General features: G+C 45.6%; 1 protein-coding gene across 2 annotated transcripts; it reads left to right on the plus strand.

Moving 5' to 3' along the window:
• Window positions 1–2,884: 2,884 nt before the first annotated feature.
• On the plus strand, window positions 2,885–26,076 carry mtss1la (MTSS I-BAR domain containing 2a). 2 transcript variants are annotated; one of them, XM_084555307.1, is made up of 15 exons: window positions 2,885–3,412; window positions 6,312–6,373; window positions 6,479–6,552; window positions 16,822–16,906; window positions 17,126–17,217; window positions 17,311–17,385; window positions 19,459–19,616; window positions 19,710–19,817; window positions 20,152–20,249; window positions 22,211–22,343; window positions 23,006–23,080; window positions 23,307–23,462; window positions 23,828–24,004; window positions 24,154–24,319; window positions 24,590–26,076. In XM_084555307.1, exons 1-15 carry the CDS (start codon window positions 3,344–3,346, stop codon window positions 25,399–25,401), a joined length of 2,340 nt encoding a protein of 779 aa, XP_084411433.1. In that variant the 5' UTR covers window positions 2,885–3,343; the 3' UTR covers window positions 25,402–26,076. The 2 variants fall into 2 exon arrangements, with proteins under 2 accessions (XP_084411433.1, XP_084411432.1); XM_084555306.1 differs by having other exon boundaries at window positions 17,126–17,385.
• The last annotated feature ends 354 nt before the right edge of the window (window positions 26,077–26,430 follow it).

Genomic DNA, 26,430 nt, shown 5'->3' on the forward strand with positions numbered 1-26,430 from the left:
AGAAAACTCTCGCAGACGCACATGCATCAGCGGTATGGCAGAGAGCAGAACAGAGCTTTTTTTTTTTTTTTTTTCCAAAGCAGGGCTGATGGTGGTGGTAAGGAATGTCAGCATCTGTGTTGAGGATATTTTCTGTTTTATGGCTGTTTTCTCAAAGATGCCATGAGCGCTGTGGTGAGAGCAAAGGGGCTGGGCTACGGTCCCAGTCTCACTACCTCATGTCTGTCCACGTGGGCAGGAGATACCAAACCAGACATAGTTTCTAAATCGAGTCACCGCAAGTTAATAAAAAGACGGAATGATTGTGTTTTCTTTGTGCTATTCTCAGTTTCTCTTTGCTCCGACAGTATTAATGTTTACGACCCTGTTCTTGTTTATAAGTTTTGCTCTTTTGACAGGATGCTGAGTATCGGGTTGCTCTATAAATACCCGCAGCAGAAGCCCTGTTTTTTCTAATGTATAAGAAGCAGAAAGGATATTATTACACGGCACAACACCGATCATGTAATTCGTAAGCAAACTCTACTGACATGACCTAAAGGGAGTGAAAGCAGATATGGTGAAAGAGAGACCCGTTTGATAAAAATAATCTCCTTCAATTATAGCAAAGACTAAATTTTCTTCCCCAGGGCAGACTGTCTGCTGAAGAGGGCTGCAGTTTTTTGGCTGGGTGGTGCCATGTTTCACTGTGAGGTCTGCGGGGATATTCTCCTGTGTAAAAAAAAAAAAAAAAAGAAGCTGACAGATGAGAGAGGAAGGTGTGTTTGGCAGATGTGCAGAGTTATAGATTGACAGGATGTTTATCAGGAACGCTGTGGGGTGACCTCAGCCCCCCCTTGGCTACCTCATCACAGGCCAATGATAATGTGGTTGAAATACATCACACTGTGGTGGCCTTGTCAGGGGCAGAGTAGTTGGTTGTAGTAGACTGTGAGACATCTAATAAATCTTCTGTCTCATTAGTTAAATTGGCTTGACGGATTCACTGGAAATTGAAGATTGGATTCATTTGGAGAATTGTTTTCCTTGCAGAGAATTATTTGGGATGGAAATATTTGCCAACATAGCTTAGCTTAGTTTAGCGCAGAGAAACAGCTAGCTTGTCTATGTTTGAAGTAAGAACAACTCTGCCTGCCACCATCCAAAGCGTAGAAATAATACAGGCTATTGGTCTTAGCCTAACTAAGAGAGTTAGTGGAGAAGATACCAGAAATAATCTCACATAGGTTCATTTTAAGCCACTTAGCTTAACTTGTTTTTAGCTTAACACACAGATCAGTTGGTTAGAAGGTAAGACCTGCCACCATCTAAGAACCATAAATAATACAAGATATGTTGGATAAGTATATAAGCCTCACTAAGAGAGTTAGTTTAAAATGTGCCATGCTAAATTTTGAGCAAGAAGCCACTTAGCTTATCTTATTTTTAGCTTAGCACAGAGACTCAGCTAGCCTGGCTTTGTTTGAAGGTAGGAACAATTCAAACTGCCAACATCTAGAGGTCACATATAATTACTTACAGGAAATGTGAGATACACATGCCTAAATCTCTTATAAGAGATTTAGTTAAAAATGTGCCATTGACATTGTTGTTTTGCTTAATTCTGAGCGAGAAGCCACTTAGCTTAGCTTATTTTTAGCTTAGCTTATAGTTTAAGGAATCAGCTAGCCTGGCTTTGTTTGAAGGTAAGAACAATACCAGCAGCGTAAGACCAGAAATATCACAAGCTATTGTTTGTTTATTTACAGAAAATGTGAAGAATAAAAGCCTAACTAAGAGAGTTAGTTTAAACGATACCACTTATGTTGTCTTTTGGTTATTTTGAGCAAGAAGTCACTTAGCTTAGCTTCTTTGTTTTTAGCTTAGCACAGAGAATCAGCTACCCTGGCATTGTTCACACTGACAGTAATACAACTCTTTAGAAACCTAAATGCAGCACATTATATAATTTGTGCATTATTATACAAAATCTGAAGAGTTGTGTTTTTATGAGGTGCACTGACTAGCAGCTGCTAACAGAAATAATATACCCCAACTAGTTAGCGACAAGAAATTGGCGCTTAAGTAATCCCAAATTTTTCTCAGAGTATGGTTATTCTTCTTTTTATTTTTTTGTATATATTTTGATATATATTTTTAAAATTTTTGTATTTGTGTTTTTTGTGCCCTGTCAAAGTCGTCAGTCTTCTGTATATATATTTTTGCCAAATTCTGTGCTACTGGAACAAGGAAATTTCCCACACGTGGGATTAAATAAACGTTTTATGTCTTAAAAAATGTGTGGTTTTAAATGTATTTAAAGACACAAACAAGAATTGTTGGTAGATTGTCTTGAGGTTTGTAGGAATATTGGTTTTATTTGGCCATTTAAGCCATCCATGTTAGTGCTTTGAGTATTTTCTAATATGTGAGAAAGGAGAAGGAAAAAAACACTTTTATATCAATTAACATCTTTGTCTTTTGTTGTGTTGATCACCGAGATTAACTAATGCAAAGTGAGGCGATAATAGGGCCCACATGCTACTGTTTCCTGAAAACAGCTAAGACCTAAAGAGCTGTGCAAATGATCATTAACAGACGCGTGTGTGAATACACAAAACCGAGGAAATCCTGCTTTGCATGTCAGTCAATTGTTCACCAAGACTGGGCTTCACTTTTGTTTGCGTGGGGGTGGAAGGACGGCTGGAGTAGGAGGAGGTGGAGGAGGAGGGGGGTGTTCCTACTTGTCTCCTCCTCCTTACCCAATAAACGCGAAGGAAAAAAAAACTCGACCAGCCCCTTTTCCATTCCCATGGATCGTATTACGGGAGACTCCAGCTCCGAGACATCTGCTCCGCTGCTAACACAACAGAGCGCGTCCCCGCGTCTCCTGCGACCGATCCTGTTGCACCCCTCCTCCGCGTCCTCCTCCTCCTCTTGCCCTGTTCCCCAGAATTGTTGCTCTCTCGGTTTATTTGTGTTAACGCGGTGATCATGAGGAGCCGCCGTGCATGTGCCCCCCGGCTGTAGCTCAACCCCGGTTAAAGCGCGTCCCTGCTCCATCCCCTCCTGTGCCACCGAGAGGCAACGAGTAGCGGCGGCGGCGGAGCGAGCGAGCGGCAGCACCCGGTGCCATCGAGCAGCACATTTCTTTTTGTCTGTGCGCTCCGCAGGCTGCTGGTTGTGGGGCTGTGCGGCTTCGCATCCTCTCCGGTGTTGCTGGCTGTGTTGTTGTAAGGCGAGGGCAGCGATATGCGGATGAACCAAACAAAGATCTACATGTCTGATGTTTGAAAACGTCTCGACAGAGGGATATTTAGTCTGATTTTTTGTCTTTCCACGAGTTCTTTTTTTGTTTGACACCATGGAGTCGGTGGAGAAGGAGTGTGGAGCGCTGGGTGGATTATTCCAGGCCATCGTGAACGACATGAAGGTAACGCGCAAATAAATTAAAGTAGACACGGGTTTTTTATCTGTCCTTAGTGGCTGCACAGATTCTTATGAGAGGAATATTTTTTTTACTGCCTTTGTCTCTTTCACCGGGTCCTCCCCCACTTGAAACAGCGCTGCAGGACAAATTGAGAGATGAAACATGTTTCCCTTTGTGTTATTTGCATAATGTGCAGCAGGTCTGTCAGGCAGTGGGTGCATTTAACACTTCAGTATGTTTTTATTTCTGTATCATAAAGTAACTGATAGCTTTGGAGCAATAGCAGAACAAGATTTAGATTTTTCTTTTCAATATTTTTTTTTTTTTATCCAAACAACATGTGTTTGTGGCTCAAACCAAGTGAACGGTCCAGGGGTCAGGACCTATCATCACATAATCAGGCAGTCAAATTATTCATGCAAAATCAGAAAGGGAACAGAAGAAATAATATAAAAAAAGTAGGACATTGTGGGCAGGTATTATACAAATGAGGGTGCCATTTGACCCCAAACAACTGTTCCCTCGTTATCCCAGCGTCCAGCCATCCATGGAAGGGTGCTTTAAAAAAACAGCAGCTCCATCACCTTAACCTCCAGGAACAGGCATGAAAGGTTATTGATCGTGCTTCCTGACGTTTGGCCTTGTGGCAGGAAATCATTGCTTTTGCAATATGCTGTTCAACACTTATATGATCTGGGCCTTACCTTAGTAATTAAATTGACTCTCCTCGCAACTTGATTATATGAAGCGGGAAGACACTTTTTTTTTTTTTTTAGTGCAGCAATAAGAAATCTATTATCTACCCCATATGCAAGTGTGTGCGTTTCTGTGTGTTGGGGGAGGGGTCAAGTCAAGGAAGTTGAACCAGGGTGGTCTGTTGTTGTTCAGGACAGCAGATGGAAAGTGCGAACGCATTCATCAGGCTCGGAGGCAGCTCGCTGTCTTCTCATTGTTGAGGACACTCAGGATGCACAAGGGTGTTAATAACGGTGAATAAGTCAAGCATCAGGCAGCACTTTCAACCTAGCAGATTTCTTATTGATTCCTGGCTCACAGAGCCACGCTGCCTTTGGACAGACTATTTATGGAGCTCTCATTTGTCAGGCTTCAATGAAATCGGCTCTCTGCTCTTGCCAGAGCTTGTTTGGTTATATATATTTCCCTTTTGTGTCGAGCTTAAGCCAGGGCCGGAGAGAGCGACTGGGCCTGTTAGAAAAGAGGCAGTCTGTGTATTGATAAGCAGCGCAGATGAATAAGGCTGAAGCCCTTAGTCAGCACAGTATCGATGTCCACTGTCTGAGACAGACATCTGACCTCATTCCTGCCGCCTGGCTGGGCCGCGCAAGCCCATCAGACCAGCTTTACCCCCTGGGAGCAACGCAGTAGCACAGCTTTTCTCATGAACAGTGGTGTAATGTAGGAGTGTAGTGTTCACTTACTGATATGATACACATACAGAACTTATACTGCCTCTTGTCTGCTTTTCCGCACTGACAAATTCAGTTGATATGAGCTGCACTTGTTGGTTATATAACCGTATGACGAAGCTACAGGAAAAGACATAAAAGAGTGGGCGGTGTCAGAACAGTAGGTGAAAAGAACAAAAATGATTCAGTAGGATCAGATCAAGCATCGAGGATTAGACCGTATCTGGGTGGCTCAGAGATGCAGGATGCAATTTGGGGCATCTGTGTGGGAAAGCAACCGACTTTGAAAATGTCCTTGAGCAACACAGCCCACCATCTCCAAGGATAATTCTTTTAACCTCGTCGCCACCTACAAGTGAATGACAAGCAGTGGCAGGAAGTGTTTTTCTCTCCTTTGCGTTCGCCTCTTTATCCACCCTTTCCTCCCTGGACGCTGCTGGGTGTGGATGAAGATAAAAATGTGTGCCCCTCTGCTGCTTTGCCTGCTCCACCACCCTCCTCTTTCAGGTGTCTTGGCAGCGCATCCCTCCGGCCCCTGGGAGTCACAAACCACACAAGCTAATTAGACACCTGTTGAAGTCAAGTGCGAACGGCGATGCTGGGACTTTCATGGCAAACATATTGTTTTACTGGAGATGATGGCTCCTAAATCACTTTTTAAGCAGAGGCTTTGTTCAGGAAAACCTGCGACATAAATGCTGTCATTGCCAGAATGGAGGTTATGCCTGAAGTGATGAGGAGCAAGACTGTTTCCAGATTGCATTCTGGCTATATATAGTAAGGACGTGTAACCCCTTTTGGCTCCTCTCCGTCACGGAGGCACATCGGGGTTATGCCCTTCCTCTCATTACTCTAGGGCTCAAGTGCTTGCTCTAATGGGATCTAGCCTTGAATGTGTTTTATGTTTAGCTTCTGCTCTTGTAGCTCAAGGCAGCGTGTGATGATCCTGGGGTAAATCTAATCCAGATTTTTCAAAGACAAACCCATACTGCCTTGCCCCGTGCATATAAACAGTCGTGGTATAAGGGCTAACAAAGCTCGTGCGGGTACAAAACGCACGCAAACACGTGAATGCATAAAAGAGAAGACGGCAGTCAAGCCAATTGACTGCAATATAACAGAAGTGCGGACCTGATGCTGACCTTTAGAAAAACAAGTCGGAGCATGGAGCGTTTTTGTACCTCCAAGCTAAGAAGCCAAGCCTTGCTTGACTTATTGCAGCCACGTTTGGATTTATCTTGTACGTGTGAACTAAAGACAAAATTCATTTACTGTGAATAATGTTGACGTTGGAATTTTATCAAGCTGCACCGGCGTTTTTCCTTTCAGAGAGAACATTATGTCTTCCCAAATCTGTTTGCACACAGTGTGTGTGTGTGTGTGTGTGTGTGTATATTTGACAGGGTATGCCTGTGCACTTAAATGTCCTTGGTGAGTTATTTGCCTAACTGACTACTTTCCCTTTCTCTTATCAGAGCTCCTACCCTGTCTGGGAAGACTTCAGTGCCAAGGCCACAAAGCTGCACTCTCAACTCAGGTGAGGAGTCGCTCTTGTGAACAGTAAACCTCGGTGACGAAAATGATCGTGCAGTGTTTACAGACTCCTTATGCGGTCAATGAACTCCTGCCAATGTTTTCACAGGACCACAATTCTGGCAGCGGTGGCCTTTTTAGATGCCTTTCAGAAGGTGGCGGACATGGCTACCAACTCTAGAGGTAAGCGGAAAGCTTTTCCATTAATTCGGGATTACATACTTTGTAATTGAGGGTCTGAAAGAACATTTGGGGGAAAAAGAAGAACCACCACTTGACCAAATCATCCGTTGCCTTCATGGAGTGTTGCATACAGATTATAATGTTACGTGTTGTGCTGATTCACACCCTTAAGGCTACAGTATTGTCTTTAATTCTAGTCTAAGTGGAATTGGTGTTCTTGCAACTACACAATTTTCCCTTTGATTTGTGACAGTTGCACTTCTTGTAGGGCAGATAGGCTTAATAGAAAGCTTTTTTGCACTGGACAGTTGGTGTGACGCTCTTGACCAGCTCTCACGACACCATTCTGCCCCACGCTAAGATGACCAAAGTAGGGGCAGCCATGAGAGGGAGGCGGATCAGAGAAATGAAAATCTAAGCTTATTGTTTCTTCGGTCTTAGCGAGGTCTGCTGATCTGCTTTGTCACCCCGCTTGCGGCCGGCAGGCAGGCCATAGAGGCAGCTGATTAACACAGATTTCTCCGGAGTTGATCGTCGACAGCGCTATGTAGGTCAAAGAAATCCCGCAAACCTTAACGAGCATGCGGAGGCTCCTGTCACGTGGACAAACACAGTCATACAAGCGGAGAATCCTCCATGGGCACACACACTGATATTCAAAGCGTGACAGCTGGTAGCCAGGCACCTGACCCCACAGGTCACATACCAGCATGCTTTTTTTTTTTTAACAGTTTGCACTAGCACCGCCCCTTATTGACCACTTACTGCTGGAGAAAATAACCATAGGGGCGTTTCTTCAGCACTGTTCACACATCGTCGCCAGCTTTACTTCCATGTACTCTCCAGTAACTGTGGAGTTTATTACCATGGCGATACATCTAGCTTACTTAAATGATTCCTGATGCGAGCGCACATGAGCCCTGCAAGATGAAGCAAGGTAGACCTGGGTCAACCAGCTGGCTGCTAGCAGCTGGCAGCCTGCTTCAAATAAAAGAGAGGTAAAAACCAAGGCAGGGCAAAACTTCAAAGACAAAGTGTAGTAATAGAAGGAATAAGAAGAGAATGATTGATGGGCCACAAAGAGATGAGAGGGTAGAGTGAATTGAGTTCTTCAGATTTCAGATGCATGAAATCCCTGGAAGTGTGTCACTCATACACCCACCCACTTTTCTGTTTCTCTCCCAGTGACATTAACTTCAGGATTAACATCATCCTTCTCAGGCCACATGCTGTAAGAGTGATGAGAGCCTTTAGCAATTAAAGAGGAACTAATGAAACATGGGTCTTTTACACCGATCAGGCACAACATTACGACCACTGACTGGAGAAGTAAATAACATCTTGTGACAATCCAGCGTTCTGTTGGGAAACATCTGGACCTGGCTTTCGTGTACCACCCACCTAGACCAGACCAGACCAGGCACCCCCACCCCATAGCAATGACACTCCTTGATGGCAGCAGTCATCCCCAGCAGGATGCAGCCTGACACAGGCACACACACACAAAAATGGAGGGTTTAGGAACAACTCAAAAAACATGAAAGGTTGACCTGGCCTCCAGATTCACTGGATCCCAAACTCATCAAGTGTCTGTGGTATGATCCACAGAGGCCCCTCCTTTCAGCCCATAGGACTCAAAGACCCCCACTAACAACATCCTTTTGCCAGACACCGCAGGACACATTCAGAAGACCCATGTCCATTCTCTGATGAGCCAGGACTGGTTTGGAGGCACAAGGGAGACCTACACAATATTAGGAAGGTGGTCATAATGTTATATCTGAGTTTTTCACTAAGACTTCAAACTAATTCCCATGAGCCTCAGCTCTCTATATGTCTGTCTAACAAACATTAGCATGGTAACACTGAGATGGCAGCTGTAGTCTGTATCCTGTACGTCCTTCAACTTTTTTCAACGCGAGCATGCTCTAGTATTTAGCACAAAGCACTTACAGCCTTACTTTGCAGGCTGAAGTCCTCACTTTGGCCTCCTGGATCTTAGAAATTGCTTCAGTCATTTCGACATAGACAAAAGAAATCACCAGAAAATAACAGCAAGTGAAACTGGCATCAACCGTTTTCTGGACATTATTTTCTCCTTTCTGTTTTATTTCAGAAAATATCAAACACATTGTGCAATTTTGTGCTCCTAACCAGTGTACTGTTTCAATTCAATTCCTCCTGTGGGGACTGTGTTAGTCTTCTGCATCCTCCAAGCCGTAAGCAATTAATTTGGCGGGGGGCTGTCGATATTTACTGGAGCTGGCTCGTGGTGCGCACACATAACCTTTGAACCTCAGTCCGCAGGCTCCATGAACGTAGTTAGGCCCCTCTGGCTGCCGCAATATTATTATAATTTAATTTTCTTAAAACACATTGACATCCAGATGTTCCGCTGTTCCACGGTCTGCGGCCTCTTAATAACTCAAGGCTCTTCAGGAATTTGAACATAATAGAATTCTGAGATTACTCGCTCACCACTTTGCGAGTTTCTATTTCTGTCTCTGCAGTTTTTTCTTTTCACTTTCTTTCTGTGTCCATCCTATCGTGGGGGGGGGGGGGGGGGGGGGGGGGGTCTGTCTGCAAGCGGTGAACATGTACAGGGTTTCATTGCACCTCGGGGTGGTTGAGGGGGGCTGTGAACTGTTGGTCGTCATCGGCATCACCATGATCCCCCTCTTGTATTTGGGGACAAGCTGCAGCTGTAGGTTTCAGCACGCTCTCCTGCCTCGTCTAATCTACCTTTGACACACTCACCCCGTCTCGCCTTTACCTCTCACACACACTCTCCAGTCTGCGCGCTCTTCCCTGCCAAGGAAAGCAACATTTCCCCTCATTCAGTGCTTCTTGATGAATCCAGGGAGAGAGGGCAGTGACTGAAAGGGGATTTTATGATTTCCCGTCCTGACCTTTGTGTCGGCCTCTTTATTCTGAGGGCGGCCTTTCATCTATACCCATGATATCTGCATCATACATGAGATCATCCCATGTACCACCTCCTTCAACCCCCTCCCTCCCTCCCTCCCTCCCTCTCTCTGCGTCTGCACGTGTCAAACTACCTTGTGTTCATGTTCAGACTTCCTTTTGCCTGCGTTGTCTGTTTTTAGAGTTTATGGTCATGGTCATGGCGTCAGCGTCTGTGTTTTATGAAGCAGCTGGAGGAGTCGGCTGCCAGGGGTTTTGGCGCGGTGTCGGACAGTGCTGTTTCTCTAAGCTGTGTTGATGGATCTATGTCTGAAGGCGAGTCTCTCTCTGCGAACTGGCAGCTCACATCTGGGTTTAATAAAGGTCTGCATGCCGTAGAGAGTGTATTAGATGGATGTATTTGGAGAATTTTAGGCTTCTTGAGATACATGTTTTGTGTTTCAACACCCATCTTTCCCCGGACTTGCTGTAATCTGCGGCCCTGCAGCTCTGCGGAGAGGTTTTATAGTTTGACCGGTCAGCCTAATGGGTTTTGGTGTGCTGTCTAGACTTTTTGTTGTTGTTGCTCGTATTAAAATGACGTGTGAATCATTTAAAAAAACGCCGGGCCTGATGACGAACTGCGGACTCTAGCGTGGATGACGTGTGTTTTAGTACAAGGTTGACTTCATTTTTCTATTTTTGGATGTGGATAGATGTCAAAGAGCTGATAGTCCAGGGTTAATGGTCCATCAGGGTATGAGATATGGGCTCCAGAGTGAGGTGAGATTTCTACTCGGGGGTGAGATGACCTGGGTGGGGGTTGTGGTTGCAGTGGGATTTCCACAGCTCTGGGTATCCAGGCTAGGCAGAGGCGTTTAGCTAATCCTCTTAGCCCCACTCTGTAACACACGGACACAGACTGCCTTCTCTTCCCTTCCTGATCAGCCACCCCCAGCTTTAAAAATTTACACTCAGTGATCATCGGCCGGACTGCCGTGCACTGCAAGTTTTTGTTCGGTCCCGATGAAACCTTTCTATCTTTCCATCAGCAAAGTACACACACCACTGCATACACAAAGGGCGTAATGTCCCTGTGGGTCACTGCGAGCCTTCGCTGCCTGACTTGTCTTTTATTTCTAAGTGATACAGTCCACGCTCAGTGGAGGTATGCTAGTAGATCAGTGTGTCAGCGAAGCACTAATCTGCTTGGCCGCTGTACTTCTCTGGGTTGGCAGATGGGACGGATATCCCTACCCGCCATCTGGACAGCCTGGCATGGACGAGATGTGGCCGTGGCCTAGTGCAGGGCGAGATCAGGGGATTACTGTTTTCCATGCGATCCCAGCAGCGCAGCTATTTTTACGGACATGTCAAATAATGAGCGTGCCCATGTGACCAGGACTTGACATCCATCAAGCTTGGCATTTCATGTACGAGCGTGTATTGTGCTCTGAGTGCCGGAGCCACGAGGTTAGCATCTGCCAATGGATTTCAAGTGTCTTAGATTGGACATGAATCCCACCATATAGATGAAAACATTATGGATCCCAGGCTCTTTAGGTATTTCGTGACCACCATGCATGGGGTCACTCGTGTATCGACAAGAGCCTGATACCTACATTTGTCTGCTTTGCCTGTCAGACAGAGCTAAACAGTGTCTTACGGTTTTTCACGTCCTGAGTTTGTATTCCTCAGCTTCAAACCTCAATGCGGTCGTCCTGCAAATGAATGTTTTCCATCTATTATAATGACAAAAAAAAAAGAAAAGGAAAAGGGGGGAATGATGTGAGGAACAGATGAAAAAAAGGGGAAATAATAACGGGAGAGAAAACAAATCTCCCCGTCCTGCATAACTTTCATTCTGAGGGCAAATACCGAAGTAAGAAGACAAACATGAGACTTGAGAGGGGGAACACTGTGTTCAGCCTTATCCTGGACATGAACTCGGCGTCGAAGGGAGCTGGAGAGGGGAGGGAAAATACACGAGAGAGCCTCGTAGAGGAATGCAAGGGAGGACGTTGAAATTGGGATTGAAAGGCTGAGGTGGCTGTTTGAAAACGGCAGGATGCTTGCTTGTAATTATTTTAAGAGCAGCTTACACGAGGAGCTTGATTTTTATCCCTTGCCAATGAATGGATCACTGAGGTTGTCTGTCTTGGTGAAACATTTTGCGTGGAGTTTGCATTCGGCATCTGGGCTCTGGCCTTTAGCACACACCGACATCTCCTCCTGTTTAAAGGCTCCGAGTTTACAGAGGGAGGCGGAGCCAGTCAAAAGTTATATGCGCAGGAGAAGCAGCGGTGTCAGCATTGTTTGCAGGCAGGATTGTTTGCAAATGAGCAGAGCAGCTTCGACTTTGGCAGAGTGGGCCAAGTATTGTCGGCTGAGATGAAAGGAACTGCAGGGGTCGTAAAGCAAGACAACTTGAGTCATCTGATTAAGTTTTTCAAAGACTGCTGCGTAGGTGTCTGCCTGCATGCTATCGGGAGTCCTTTCTCTCATTCAGTTCATCTCCTTTGGCCTTCAGTGTCTCTGGTGTGTCTCATGAGGCATGAGGGAAAGACGGTCCCATGTGAATTTCTTTCCTGCAGTGTACATTTTTTTTTCTCTGTGTTTTCTTCTGCTGCATCCCCTTTTTTCCGAGCTCTAATGAAAAGCACATCTGGACAGAGAGGTTGCGTTTATTTTTAGCAGCGTTTATGTCCCTGAACAGGAAGCTCCTCCAGCAAAGAAATATCACCTCCTCCTTGTTCTCCTCCTCCTCCTCCTCCTCCGCCTCCTCCTCCGGTCTCGTCCTAATGCTCTCCAGAACATGTTTACAGCACATCAGGACGCACCAGGGCCTGTCCGTGGGTGTTTCTGGTTGAGAGGTGAAACTCGCTGCGCGCACTGTCTGGGAGGACAACAATGGGATGACTGTGTGTTTGATGGAGTGCGTGCGTGTGTGAGACTAAAACAATTGATCTGGAGGCCGTTTCCTCTGCCTTTCATTAGTGTTGTTGCTGGTAATAAGAGACATTCCACATTTCAGGAAGTGACACAAAGGCCTGGATTGAAGTTTTGACTTCTTCTGCGGACGCACTGCACAAAATAAAGCTCATACGTTCATTCATAAGCAAACTAACTCTCGTGCAGTTTCCACATGATTTTAAAGTGATGACATACTTCGGAAAACTGTGAAAGAAAATGGGCACTTTAATTCTGTCTGAGGCTTTAGAGTCCTCCTCTGTAGGACTATTATATCCTGACATCTAACGTGACAACAAAATGTGGATTTAAGAACGAAAACTGGCATTTAAGTGTATAATAAAATATTTAAATGCCTTAAATATTTGGTCCACAATTACAGTGTTGACAGTACATCATCTTCTTCCCTGTAAGAATGTCTTCTAGGTGCTTTAGAGACATTCAGCAAACAACTTTATGTAGATTTTTCAAAGATATTTGATCCAGTTTGCTGAGTTTTAATAAAAGTTTGCACTTTTTTACACATACAGTGAGGAAGTAAATGTAATTTCTATAGAAAAAGAGTTTCACATCGTAGTCACGCGAATCTTTTATTGTACATTTGAAGTCTTGGGAATAAACAGACTTGCAGACAATGTCGGGAAATGCTGATTCTTTCTATTTCAAGTCGGGCTTTTTTAAATTAGAAAGTGAGTTTGAGTTTCTCAAAAGGCGCGCGCTGTCTTGTTTGTCATCAACAATTTACGCAACTCAAACAAGATCTGTGGCTCGCGTGCTTCAGCCGCACAGCGCGGCTCCTGTTCCCGCGATCCACGTCCACATGCCGCCGTTTCATCCGTCGCTCTTTCCTTCATCGGAGGCCGCCGCTCCCTCACCGAGCGAAGCAGAGGATGCTGGTTTATTTATGACGCTGCCTGCTCCCCCTGAGCTCCGCTACCAGAACCCCAGCTGGGGGCGAACGCCTGATGATGTGAATACATAATGTTTTGTCGCTGTTGGAGTTCAGAAATCTTAGCTGCGTGTTTGCTCAACTCGACTAGTTACTGAGCAAGACCAGTGGGCTGACAGAATCAGATATATTAATCTTTATACTGGAAAGAAAATGTTAGCACAAGTTTTTTTCTGCTTCCTTGGAGGAGAGAAATGCAAACCACGTAAAGATTTTGATAAGCACAGTCAACAACAGGCAGCCTAATTCTTCCTACTCACTCCCACGCTTTATTAGTCACATATCTAATGAGCTTAATGTGGGAGATGTTGTTCTGATGGAGCCTGTTGCACCTGCAGCAGCCAGCTAACGCTTCCTTAGACGCCGACTGCTCAAACCCACCCGGCACCTCGGCAGTGTATACCCTCTTTCATCCTCCCCTCTCCTCGCACAGGCCCTTTCATCCATCAGTGGCCTTTGCTGTGTCCCTGCCAGTTCACTTTCGGCTTCGTTAAAAGCGGGGTGAGGGAGGGTAAAGGCAGGAGGCTTTACAGTCTGCGCCAGTAGCAGTCAGCTCCATGGCCCGGGTGCCAACGTGAGGAATAACTGTTGTCTCACGGATGATGGAATTTCCTTAGCTTAGCGGCGGCTGTGTGAGGGCCTAGCGAGATGAGGGGACCTCATATTCCTGGAAGGGTAACAGTGAGGATGTTCTGTACCTTTTCCTTGCGCAGTCCACATAAACATGCTTTATTGACACAGGAAGCCGGGAGAGAGGGGGCTGGATTCGGCTTGAAAGCTAGCGGCGGCGCGCAGCTCCAACAAAAAAATCTCATGCCAACTCGGTAGTCTGAGGGCTAATGAAATCGGAGCCGAACAGCAGGGTTTAGATGCTGAATGAGAGATAGTTAGGCTAAGCTCCCATGTTGAAGACATCAGGGAGTGAGGCCTGTGGCAGTTTAGCCCCTGGCTCCCGGCTCCTGGCAGGAGAACCCCCCTATAAAGCGGGGCCTATTAAAATGCTCCTCCTTCTCCAAGGAATCGGCAGAGTTAATCAGAACCAGAGCTCTGGATGGAACCACTCACTAAACGCTCAGACCACACTTTGCTGGTCTTGGATAACTGAAGCTTAAAGTTCCCACCAAAAACCCTCCAATGGGGGCTTGACCTCCCCACTAACAATCCCATCTACTTTTTCAAAGAACACAGATCTGGTGGCAGTTTATATTTACGTTCAGCATATAGATTGAGTCGGACGCCACCAGCGTCCCGTGCACGCATGGCAGCTCAGCTGTGAGGAACCACACGCTGCTGCCCCATTCAGTTGTTTGCTCCCTGTCCTGAGATATATGACTGGATTACATAACAGCTCTCTTCCATCCTGGTCTGTGTTTTGCTTCATTCATGCACATGTGCATGTCTGCTACGAGGTCGCCCCGGTTCCCCCTAAACCCCTAGGGGTCCCAATTTAAAATAATCACTTTTCCAGTTCTACTTGCTCCCAAGCTGCTACAAAGTCAAATATGACTTTATCTAGACTGTGGGATTTTTTAGTTAAGTTAATTTATATAACACAAACTCACAAAATAATGGAAACTAAAAGGATGGAGCTTTAGGAAGCAAGAGGGCTCCACCTTCAACAAAAAATAGAAAAAGACAAGAAGACAGGAAGTCTGTTTTATTATTCCGCGGAATATCTGGCTAAACCATCCTTTCGTCTTGTATGTGTTTGTCACATGCCTTGTGTGGCCGTGGAGGGTGCCTCGGGAGTGAATCATTGTGTCCCTTTGCATCCGGCCGAGGCCAGAGGCCAGCGCTGCTCTTGGACACGGCCAGGAAGCCTCCGAGCCTCCCCAGGATGTAGCTGTCAGCTGATCCCCTTTCGGGAGGGGAAGACGGAGACGGGAGGGGAGGACGGAGACGGGAGGGGGCGGCGGGAGGGAAATTGGCAGGTGTGAATGGGACAGGGGAGGAGAGCGGGGGGTTGGGAGCTCCCTCCAGCTGACAGTGACATTGGAAAGGTCTGTTATAGAGATGTAAGAAGCCCACATTACTCCCTCTCCTTCTCTCTCTCTCTCTTTCTCTCTATTTATCCCCATCTCTGTTTTAGTCTTCCTTCACTCTGCGAGAACTGATTCACAGCTGTGGGCGCCTCCTCTCATGCCTTCAAGAGGAGAATGCCTGTATTTCTGGCTTCTTATATTTTATGACAAATACTTCAGTCTTTTGAAGATGGATACCCTTGTCTGCTATTTATAGCTTGAGCTCAGGGTATAGGTTCCACATGTTACTTCAATCACTTTCTGCTGGTGTTTAATGTCGGCGTGTGATACAGCTGGATGACCTTTCACCTCTAACCCTTCCCTCTCAGCTCGGTCACCTAGAAAAGCGGGACAACCCGAGTTATTCTACGTCTGTGGGGCGAACCTGCCTCGGACGTGAGATAGTGAGTCCAGATCTGTTATATTAAGAGGCCAAATGGTAGCATAAAATAGTTTATGTCTGCCAGTGTGACATGACAATCACTATATTCAGTAACAGTAACCCAGTTCCTTTACGTGACGTCGAGAAAAGAGCACAGATCTCACCGGACAACTATCTGGAGCAATCCTTACGCCGAGTCTCATTTAAGGCCTGCTATATTGGTCTGTTTTACCATCCTTTCCTTCTGCCTGTTTTTGTAATGAAGGTCGGAGCCGGTTTCTCTCTCCCTCTCTCCCTGACTGCCCTGCATGAATGGTGTTTAGGAAACAGAGAGAACAGGAAAGGCAGAGCAGTCATGGAAGAATAGAGGGATATCCCCTTACAGGGTTCCCTCCTTTTTCCTCCAGGATAGAAGGGGTGAGAACTTCGGAAAGGGTGGGGGGGTGGGAGGTAAATCACACCACCTGTCCATATGCACGGACCTCTGCACATGCGCTCACAAAAAGTAAAAATAAAAAAATCATTCAGATGCCCTCTCTCTTTCTGCCCGTGTGCGTCGAGAGACCCTCAGATTAGCCCTATGTGGCCCAGATTACAACCGGATCAGTGCTGCTGCATATTACACCGGCCTGTGAACCATCAGTGAGACAGTGGGCCGGCCCTGGGCTTTAGGGGCTTAAGACCCCATTTAATTACACTTCAGCAGAGAGGAAAAGTACAGTGACCGATTCACACAAGCTGTTATTGACTCACAGTCTTGGAAGGGTCATAGGGAATAACGCAAGGCTCATGAGAGGGAATGGTAAGGGTTTAGTTTTTCTGGCGCTGTGTCGCCTTTGCTTTCCCCAAACAAATTTGACATTTACGGCTTCTGCCTCCACCCTCAGCATATGTCCACCTTGTGGCTGCAACTGGAAATGCCTCTCCAGCAGAGGAGAGAATTAAACCTTTTGTTTTAAATGCTCTTCTGATGTGTCCTCTTGTTGAATATATATATATTTTTCACTGTAAATAAAAATGTTTTTGTCCTTTAATTCGTCAAGGTGCCACCAGGGATATCGGCTCGGCTCTGACGAGGATGTGCATGCGACACCGCAGCATCGAGACAAAACTACGCCACTTCACCAAGTGAGTGTTTGCATTTTAGTTCTTTACCCCACCCCTGCAATTTTCTGCCTCCTCTCGCCTAGAAGGGATTATTATTATTATTATCCTATTTATGCTGCCCTTCCTTCCTCTCATTATTCTGCAAACTTGTCGCTGAGAGTTTATGTGCCGTTGAAATAAAGCAATTTGTTTCCCCCTTCGGTCTTTCACTCCTCGTGTCGTCTCTACTTGTTTCTGTAGCACTCTTATGGAAGGCCTGGTTACACCGCTCCAGGACAGGATAGAGGAATGGAAGAAGACAGCAAATCAGCTGGACAAAGACCATGCCAAAGGTGAACAACCTGAAAACTATAATTTACTCACTTACGCACCATTTGGACTGAATAGATATTTATGTGCCTTTTATTTACGCTTGCTCTCCCCAGAATACAAGAGGTCTCGTCAGGAAATCAAAAGGAAGTCTTTAGATACCATAAAGCTCCAGAAAAAAGCAAGAAAAGGTGAGAAGAACTTGGTATTTTAGGCCTGACACTAACCAAGCCTGCTGACCTGATGGCTCCTGGACCGTAGTCATATTTAACAGTGAACCAGCACCATCTAGAGAGTGAAAAAAGCAATGACGTCTCAATCAAATCTAAAATCCTGGCTCGACTTCAGAGGCCACCTTTTCCAGCTTTGGATGATTTACCTTACAGTTCAAAGACATTAACTCCCTTTCCTTGGCTGTGCTTGCGTTAGCCCCTTCCACTGGTTAAGCTCTTATTTTCACACGCCAGTGGTACAGGCTAATCACAAACGTGCAATGTGCTCCAATTTGATCCAGCTAACGCCGCCTGTTCTTTTGTTTCTCCTCCCTCTGCCTGTTACGGCCACCTCCCTCTGTTTCTTGGCTGTAGAGCTTCTAGGTACGTCTGCTGTTATTCGATGACATGATAGTTCCATCTAAACCATCTTCACGTCAACCTGCCAGTCAAAAAAGAAAACCTGCTCTGTCTCACCGTTTTTTGTTTTAATGGGTTGAATAATCTCATTTGCTTTGCACGAGAGTTGCATAAGAAGATTGATTCGACTCTTGCGTCTGAAAGCTTCTAAATTGCTGCACCCCAGCTGCCGTTGAGCTGCAGTACTGAAAACGCAGCGGGGGTGGGAGGATATTGCCTAGCTCTGCCTACCTGCAAATATATATATTTTTTGTTTATTCCAAAGCCATAATGTAAAAATGCAGGATACAGGATAGCTAAAAAGCTGCTTTCTTCCATCCTAACTGTTTTATGCTTTTGGTAGCTTCATGTAGTAGACACCTAAAAATAAAAAAACAACTTGGAAACATAGAGGATAAGTGTGTAATGTGTAATTTCCCACATTTCTGTTATATTAGGCTAATGCACTCATTCTGAATGCCCCGATAATATGAAATGTAAATAATAAATGGGTGTCAGTGAGTACGCCTCAGGTCTCGACAGACATTTGTAGAAAAAGCTACATAATTTACTCCCAACGTTAGTGTGACAGTGAGCCGCCGAATGTATTATTAAACCGAGCGTTTCAAAATGTCCTCGGCAAAGAAATGCCTGTTACGAAACAGCAGATGTCACGTATTTGTCTTACATTTGTTAGCTCCTTGTAAGTTTTGCATATGTAACCCTAGGGCTGTTGAAAAATGTATCCATTCCGTTTCCCCAAGGCCTTTTTACAAGGCCAGTTTTTTGGCAACTTATCTTTAGGACAATCACCCCTTCCTCTGAATAATAACAGATCCTTGTCATGCGCCGGCGTTTAACTGCGTGATGGCGGTTAAAGACCACAGTTTCTGCTTTAAGAGACCAATAAATTGGACTCTTCAGTTTATAATGCCTGCCGTATTAAATGGAGATGTGCTGCGAGATTTGATGATTAAACCGAGGTGCGTGTTGCCAATGAAACTGATGTGTGTGTACGTCTTTGTAAAGACAACTGCGGTGTTTCTTTCATGTAGGCAAGTGCCATCATAGCAAGACACGAATTTGAATTCGCCCGAGATTCACCTAAAGCTGCTAAAAGAGAAAGATGTTCTGAAATGACTGGCAGGCAGTGTTTGTCTGTGTAAATCATGCGACCAGAGCAAAGAGCACCGTGGCATCCCATCTTCATCTCATCCCTCTTTCATTGTTAGGCCTCCCTTTATCATCTAGTGTCACCGTGGTATGCCGTTAACAGCCTGCAAAGTATGCTGTTTCTAATCACAACCATTTCAGGGTCTGCAAATCATCTTCAAGTTGCATTGTTTGATGACATCCTCTCATTCCCACGTACATGAACCATCTGAGTGTGATGTTCGTCAGTACGTCGGCCTCTAGGTCACAGCGGTTTATCACCGTTTGTTCTAATCGTCTCTCGTTTTGTGCTGTTTTTCCCTCCTCCCTGAACCGTGGACATTTCACGTCACATCTATAATCACCACTCTATCCCCCGCTTCGTGATCTGTTTTCGTTCCTCCTCCTCCTCCTCTCCTCTATTTACTCAACTCCCCTCACCTCTATCCTCCTATCCGTTCCCTCTCCGTTTCCCTGCTCCCTTGCCGTTGCCTTGCTCAGGCCGGGGGAACCTGCGCCCCCAGCTGGACAGTGCCATGCAGGACGTCAGCGACTTGTACCTGCTGATGGAGGAGACGGAGAAGCAGGCGGTGCGCAGAGCGCTCCTGGAGGAAAGAGGGCGCTACTGTTCATTCATCAACTTGCTTCAGCCTGTGGTGGTGAGTCACGCTTAGCCTTTGTACATCGAAGATTGAGCATGCTGGCTCTTGTTGATGTGCCAGCTGATTGCATTCGTCCTCTTCTCCCGTCAGAACGTAGAGATCGCCATGCTGGGGGAGATAACACATTTGCAGGCCATTGTTGATGACCTCACGGTGTTGACTGAGGACCCACACAAGCTGCCACCAGCCAGCGAGCAGGTAACTCCTAATTATTCTCGTGCTGCTGCTGGCGCGCAGATATCCCAAAAGATGATCAGCAGCAAAAAAGAATAAAATCTCTTTATCCAAAGCCTGACTCACTTCCGTGCCATTAAAAAATAAATAAATCGTCATTGTTCCAAAGCTCTAATATCCTCTCCAGCTGCTCTAAATACTCGCTACAGTATCAGTACAAAGCTGAAAGTTTACTCTAGTTTGAGTAACCTTTGCTACACTGCCAAGCAATTCTAGGAAAGTACCCTGACTGCTTGTTAGCTTTTAGCACATTTAAAAGTGTATTGTGTAATCACCATTTGGCTTTGTGTCATTGTAGGTCATCAGGGACCTTAAAGGCTCCGACTATAGCTGGTCTTACCAGACCCCTCCCTCCTCCCCCAGCAGCGCCGGCTCCCGGAAGAGCAGCATGTGCAGGTATCGCTCAGTAAAAGCAAGGAATCTCCGTCTGTCCCCCTTGTGTGCGTGTGCGTGTGTGTGTGTGTCTCTGTTCTTCCTTTCTCTTGACAACTGTTCATCCAGTCTATTTCACACTTGGCAGGTGTACTGCTGGGGATCCGAGTAAGTGCACTGCCATCTTTGAAGTTGCTTGGATGAGTGTTTTTTTTTTTTTTTTTTTCGAGAAAAGCTGCAAGACGCAATCAGCCCATTCCAAACAGGCGCCTATTTTTTTGTTATGAACGTGCGCGATGCTAGTTCATATAAATACACGTACACACCTTGTTGCACGCTGTTATTTGTCTACGATGTTAAAGATGGCCTCAAGAAAGACATGATTTTCTTTTAAAATGTCCATTTAAGTTCTTAAAATTACTATTCCACCTCCCTCAATGAAAAACCCAGACTCTATGAATGGGTAATTTTCTTTAATCCCACAAGTACTGAGCTAAACTTGACTATTATTTTACCATAATGTGAAGATTAAACATCCCTACGGACTACCGGCTAATGTTGAGTGGATTGGGACATTTTAGTTTTGTGCAATGTTATCCAAGGTATTAATTCTACTTTAGCATGTGTTGAATAATGCGTCAGAAATAGAGGTTGATTTACTTGTTTCTGAATTTGTTCTGAACCTGAACACGAAACCCTTTTTCTTTTATTTCAAACCTCTTAATAATGTAGTAGCAAATACGTAAAACATTTAAAAGACAGGTTTATATAAACATGGTGACGTGTCTTCTTCAGGCCGTATCCTGCAGACAGTTGACTTGTGGGAATATCTTGCCAGCTTCTCAGCCCTTGCTCCTGGCAGATTTGTAGCTCTCAAGCCTCTTACGGCCAGATTACATCCAAAGCTGTCAAAACATCGCAGCCTGAAAGCCATTTTGCCTACAACAAGGCGCAAAATCCACATATTCACACGGCTTGCGGTGGTAGTTCAACTTTGTATTTCTAAATGTGGGATTCTAGGTCAAATCTTAACAGTATTAATAATGTTGTGTTGAAGCGACGGCAAGCGCCTTTTCACTAGTCATCACCTTGCTTTGACACAATTTGGTCATTGACCCAATCAACACCATACGCTATGTTTAGTATTCTGAATATGCTCACATTGAAACCTCTGACTGTATGTGTGACTGACTTATTTAACGCTGATTAAAATTACAGATCACAGTCGGCGATGGTGTGTTTGGGACGGAATAAGGCTAGTCCGCGGAAAGCTCGTAGGTGTCCTCCAAATTTAAAATAATGCGATCAAGAGACAAACGAAACAAGAAAGGGAAGCTGGTTGAACATTTAAAAAAATATATATATACAGCAGAGAAAGAAAGAAAGGAGGTGGCGATAATGATCGTCTCTGGTTTTAAATCATTTCCAGTTATTTAATTTGCCGTATTTAATTTGGCATTCCTCCCTAAGCCTCGCCCTGGAGAAGGAAGATTAATGAGAAATGATAACTTCAGATATATATTCCACGGGGGAGAGCGGGAGGAGGAGGAGGAGGAGGAGGAGGGGTGGAAGAGGGGTACAGAGGGAAGGTGAGAAGCGCCAGTTGCATTTCAAAAGGCGTGGGTGACAAAGAAAATCAATGAGCGCGAGTGACAGAGCGGCGTGCGAAAAAACCACAAAGGCAGCTGTTAATGTTCACAGGGAAAGAAAAAAAAAATCAAAGAAGGGACAACTTTTTAATGCGCTTTGATGCGGCAAAATTAGAAGAATGGCGTCACTTGGAATTTTCACAAAACATGGCCTTGATGTTCGCAGCTTTTTTTTTTTGATACATTTTTAATTTTTCTTTTCTCTTTTTACTACGGAGTTACGCATGAATCCTCTCCAAAACAAAAATCAGAACAAAGGACGGAGAGAAAAATGTGACGATATCGATTGCAATTCTGATTAACATGCACACTCAAATGTTGTTATCCCATCGACAGTATCCTCCAGATGCCCTCTGCAGGGGCCCATCGTCTCAGCAGCGTCTCCTCCCACGACTCGGGCTTCGTCTCCCAGGACGCCAACACCCATTCTAAGCCTCCATCGCCGATGCCCTCTGATATCACCAGCCAGGTAGCGGTCTCAGCCATTGTACTGAGGTTTTAGCTTAGAGATTTAGATTGCAGCAGCAACGGGAACAAAGCAGACCCGTTTTTATCTCCAGAGATTCCTCAGGCAATAACGCTGCAGGGCAGGAGGACACGGCAACAACACCACGTTCTTGTCAAAGCAGATCTACCGTAATTCTCTGTTTAGCAATCATTTTCCATCTTATATACCCTGTCAGTTTTATTCGTGTTTGCCTTTCAGACATGTAGCTTCAGAAAGGAGTCAAACTGTGGGCTTTTTTTTTTTTTTGTTGCAATACAGCTTTATCAGTTGCAGATGTTGAGTTACTCTCCCGCCGGACTGATAAAGTTATTCAGTCTCTCACGGTCTGAACAGATTGCAATGTACAGAACACGCTCAGCAGCACACCAGCACATCAGCACCAACTGATGCAATGCCCTTTTTTTTTTTTTTTTTTTTAAATAAATGATCTTACAAGCTACTTTATTTTCGATCTAGGCTCGTCTATAGCTCCCCTCGGAGATGAAAAATCTCTCTCTTTCTAAAGCTCATCAGCACTCTTCTTTCACCCTCACCTTCCTCCTGTACGTCTCTCACACCTACTTCTTCCTCCCTTCATTTCGTGTACCACTCCACTGTTTTTTACTCCATCTTCCCTTCCCCAGAAATCAACAAGCTCAGCCTCCTCCGAGGCTTCAGAAACCTGCCAGTCCGTCAGCGAGTGCAACTCTCCTACCGCGGTTAGTACTGCATGCATCTCTCTCCCGTCTACTTGCTTTGCCGGAAAACACACACACACCCACTTGCAGACATGCACACATGCACACTGATGATGCGCATTTCGCTCGTTGTTATCTGAAGCCTAAAGAGGCCTGTGGGCTCCTTGTGACAGCTCCAGTACGGCTTGACGTGTACTATTTATGGATGTTGAACACTCTGACTCAGACTTGTCTGTCCGTTCTGCAGTTTGGCTCATGCTCATCCTTCGGCACCTTCCGCCCTGCTTTCTCTCACACTGGCACCATCAGGCCTCTCTCTGTCATACTTCCTGCGTCCCCCACATTTAACCACTCCCCTGGATCCAACACCCCCTCTCCCACATCAAAGGTTCCTAGCTGGAAGGTTTGTTTTCATTTGCAATTTTACTTTTGTGTTCTCCCTTTTAAAATTGTGTTGCTTCTTCGCTTCCCGTGTTTTATTGCTCTCACAGACATTGTAGATTAACCTCACGATCACCATTTTGCTGTTGCTCATCCAGCTCAGTTTCCCAGTCTTTCTCCACGAAGATGTGCTAAACTGAGATGCCGCTATTATTTTAACAACGCTGACATAGCTTGTTGTAGTCTGCCCATACCTACTGTACCACGCATCTAACCAGTCCATGAGCCAAATTCAGCAGCGTCCACGTTTTAACTGACTGTCAGAGGCAAACGCTGGACATGATGCGCAGTCGGAAGTCGGTCTACTTATTCCTTCTGCCGCTGCAGGACTGGGCCAAATCGAGTTCCTGTGAACCGTCGCTGGCTAGCACTCTGCAGCGTAGGAGGGAGTCTGTGGAAAAGATGAGAGAACTGGAGGCTCCGCCCAGTCCACAGGGGTATTCCAGGATGCAACCAGATGATCCACACAGAGGGAGGAGTGGTCTCGGAACGATTACAGCCAAGGTAGGAAGTCCTCGGGGAGTGCAAAAATCTAAATGTCACTATGTAAATTTGTATGACTTGAGGACTGCAGTGTGGTGAATTGCATATGCAAATATGTGCTTATCTTTATGTATTTCCTACCCGCCTATATCTGTGTGTGTGTGCTTTAGCACGGTGAGCCGCTCTCTCCAGCAGCCAGTACTTTAGCGATGGTTCTGACCAGAGGATTGAGCATGGAGCAGCAGAAGAGCAGCAGAGACTCTCTGCAGTACTCCAGCGGCTACAGCACCCAGACCAACACCCCCTCCTGCTCCGAGGACACCATACCCTCCCAAGGTAACGCTCACTCTGAAAAGCCACACACTCACCCAGGACACAATACACACAACATTCGTGCACAACACATAATTTGTGAAATTTTCTGTTCCAGTTTTAATTGGAGTCTCTGTTTGATTTGAATTGTGCATTGCTAACTGGTTTGATTGCCAGTGTGATTACATTGTTATGTAATAAAGCAGCTGCAGATTAACTCTTTAAAATAGCCTTGGCCAGTATTGTTATTGTTCAGCGTAAAAATAGGTTCCCATGACTCACTGTCTCTTCCAGGTTCTGATTATGAGTGCTACTCTCTCAACGGGGATGCTGACAGCGAAGGGCAGGCAGACTTTGACAAATCTTCCACCATCCCACGCCACAGTAACATTGCTCAGAGCTACCGCCGCATGATCCAGACCAAGAGGCCCGCCAGCACAGCAGGTCTCCCAGCGGGTAAGAGCCTGCAGGGAACTCCAAATGGTGCCGGGAGCAGCAGCTCTTCAGCCATTGCCTCAGGGACGGCCACTATTCGCCGGACACCATCCTCCAAAACCGGTGTGAGACGCACACCGTCCACAACTGGTCCCATTCCCATCAGGCCCCCCATCGTTCCAGTTAAGACCCCCACTGTGCCAGATTCTCCAGGGTATGGTAGCCCGTCCCAGCATCGCGCAGGCAGCGAGGAGTTTCTGTATGGTGACGACCCATCTGCTTGTGACTACACGAGGGCCTCTCCAAAGCGAATGAGTCTCCCTGACACTGCTTGGGGCTGTGAAGGAGGAGGGGGGGCGGCGGAGAGGACTGTTTACGCCCAGCAGGCCCCCGGCATGGCCGCCCACAGTGCTGAGGAGGACCCTCTGCTCGCTGCCAACCGCCACAGCCTGGTGGAAAAGATAGGAGAGCTGGCAGCCAGCGCCCACGCCCTCGGTGAGGGTCATTTCCCCTTCTCCAGCGCACTTCCAGGAGATCAAACTCGGTGTGTGCCCCAGGAGATGTCCTCCGTGACCCAGGAGGGTGTGGACATGCTGGTGTCTATTCGCCGGGGGGTGAAACTCCGCAAGACGACAACCGATGACAGGTCGGCTCCAAGGATCCTTCGGTAGTTGAAGGAGATGAAAAGGCTGTGAAGAGGCAGCTGCCGTGCCCTTTTCTTTTCTTTTCTTTTCTTTTCTTTCTTTTTTTTCTTTTTACAAACTGAAGCTTTTGCAATGAATTAAAACAGCACTCATGTAATACATGAACTGAGGCACAAGTAACGTGGTGAATGAAGGCCAGTCGTCAGAGTAATGAGTGACCATGGACAATGTCAAGTCATTTCATGTCATGTATGTATTGCGTACGTACAAAGTAATCCATGTTTCTTTTGGTTTCTATTCTTCATGTTTTGTTCTCGTCTGTGGGATTCGTGGCTGTGCATCTCTGCTCCCTGTGTGACCAGTTTTTCTTCAGCCCAGTTTGCTCCATTTAGACCCAGCGACCATCCCATCGCGGATGGATGGGATCGAAATGCTCTGTGTATTTGTTCTTGCTCTTATGATTATTATAATATTGTGCATTTTCTCAATTAACACGGCCGCCTGTCAAGCAGGGGAAGGCGATGGGCACGGTGCTCTGTGAGCCTGCCTGCGCGTTGTGTTTCTCATGGCTACTGTACAAGTACCGTATTACTGTTTTGTTTCATAAAGCTCAACCGTGTAAGTCATGTAAAAATAGAAGCAATATGGCAGTGTTTTTATTGCTGTACTGTACTGTCAATATATTCTGCGATTAAACAGGCTTTTTACTGTTAAACGTCTCGATTGTTCTTTGCCAAGAGAATCATCAATAATGTGAGCTCCTCAAATAATTTGTCTTAGCTTTTTAACGTTGTTGACATGCAGAGCAGTAGCTATTCATCTGTGTTCCGACATGAATTAATCGCTGCATATTTACATGTTTAATGGACTCCAGCTATTTTTCACCAGGCATTTTAGAATTTTTAAATCTTCATTGCTTCTTCATCACACATTAAAATTTCACCAGTTTCTGTAGTTAAACTATGAGTATTTTATGACTCGTCCGGTTGAGTAATAATATTTTTTTTTTGCTGCAGTATATTTCATTTGACATTTCAAACTTTTAACTGGTTGCCT

This window comes from Chelon labrosus, assembly GCF_963514085.1.
Source record: "Chelon labrosus genome assembly, chromosome: 11".
In the NCBI taxonomy this organism is placed as follows: Eukaryota; Metazoa; Chordata; class Actinopteri; order Mugiliformes; family Mugilidae; genus Chelon; species Chelon labrosus.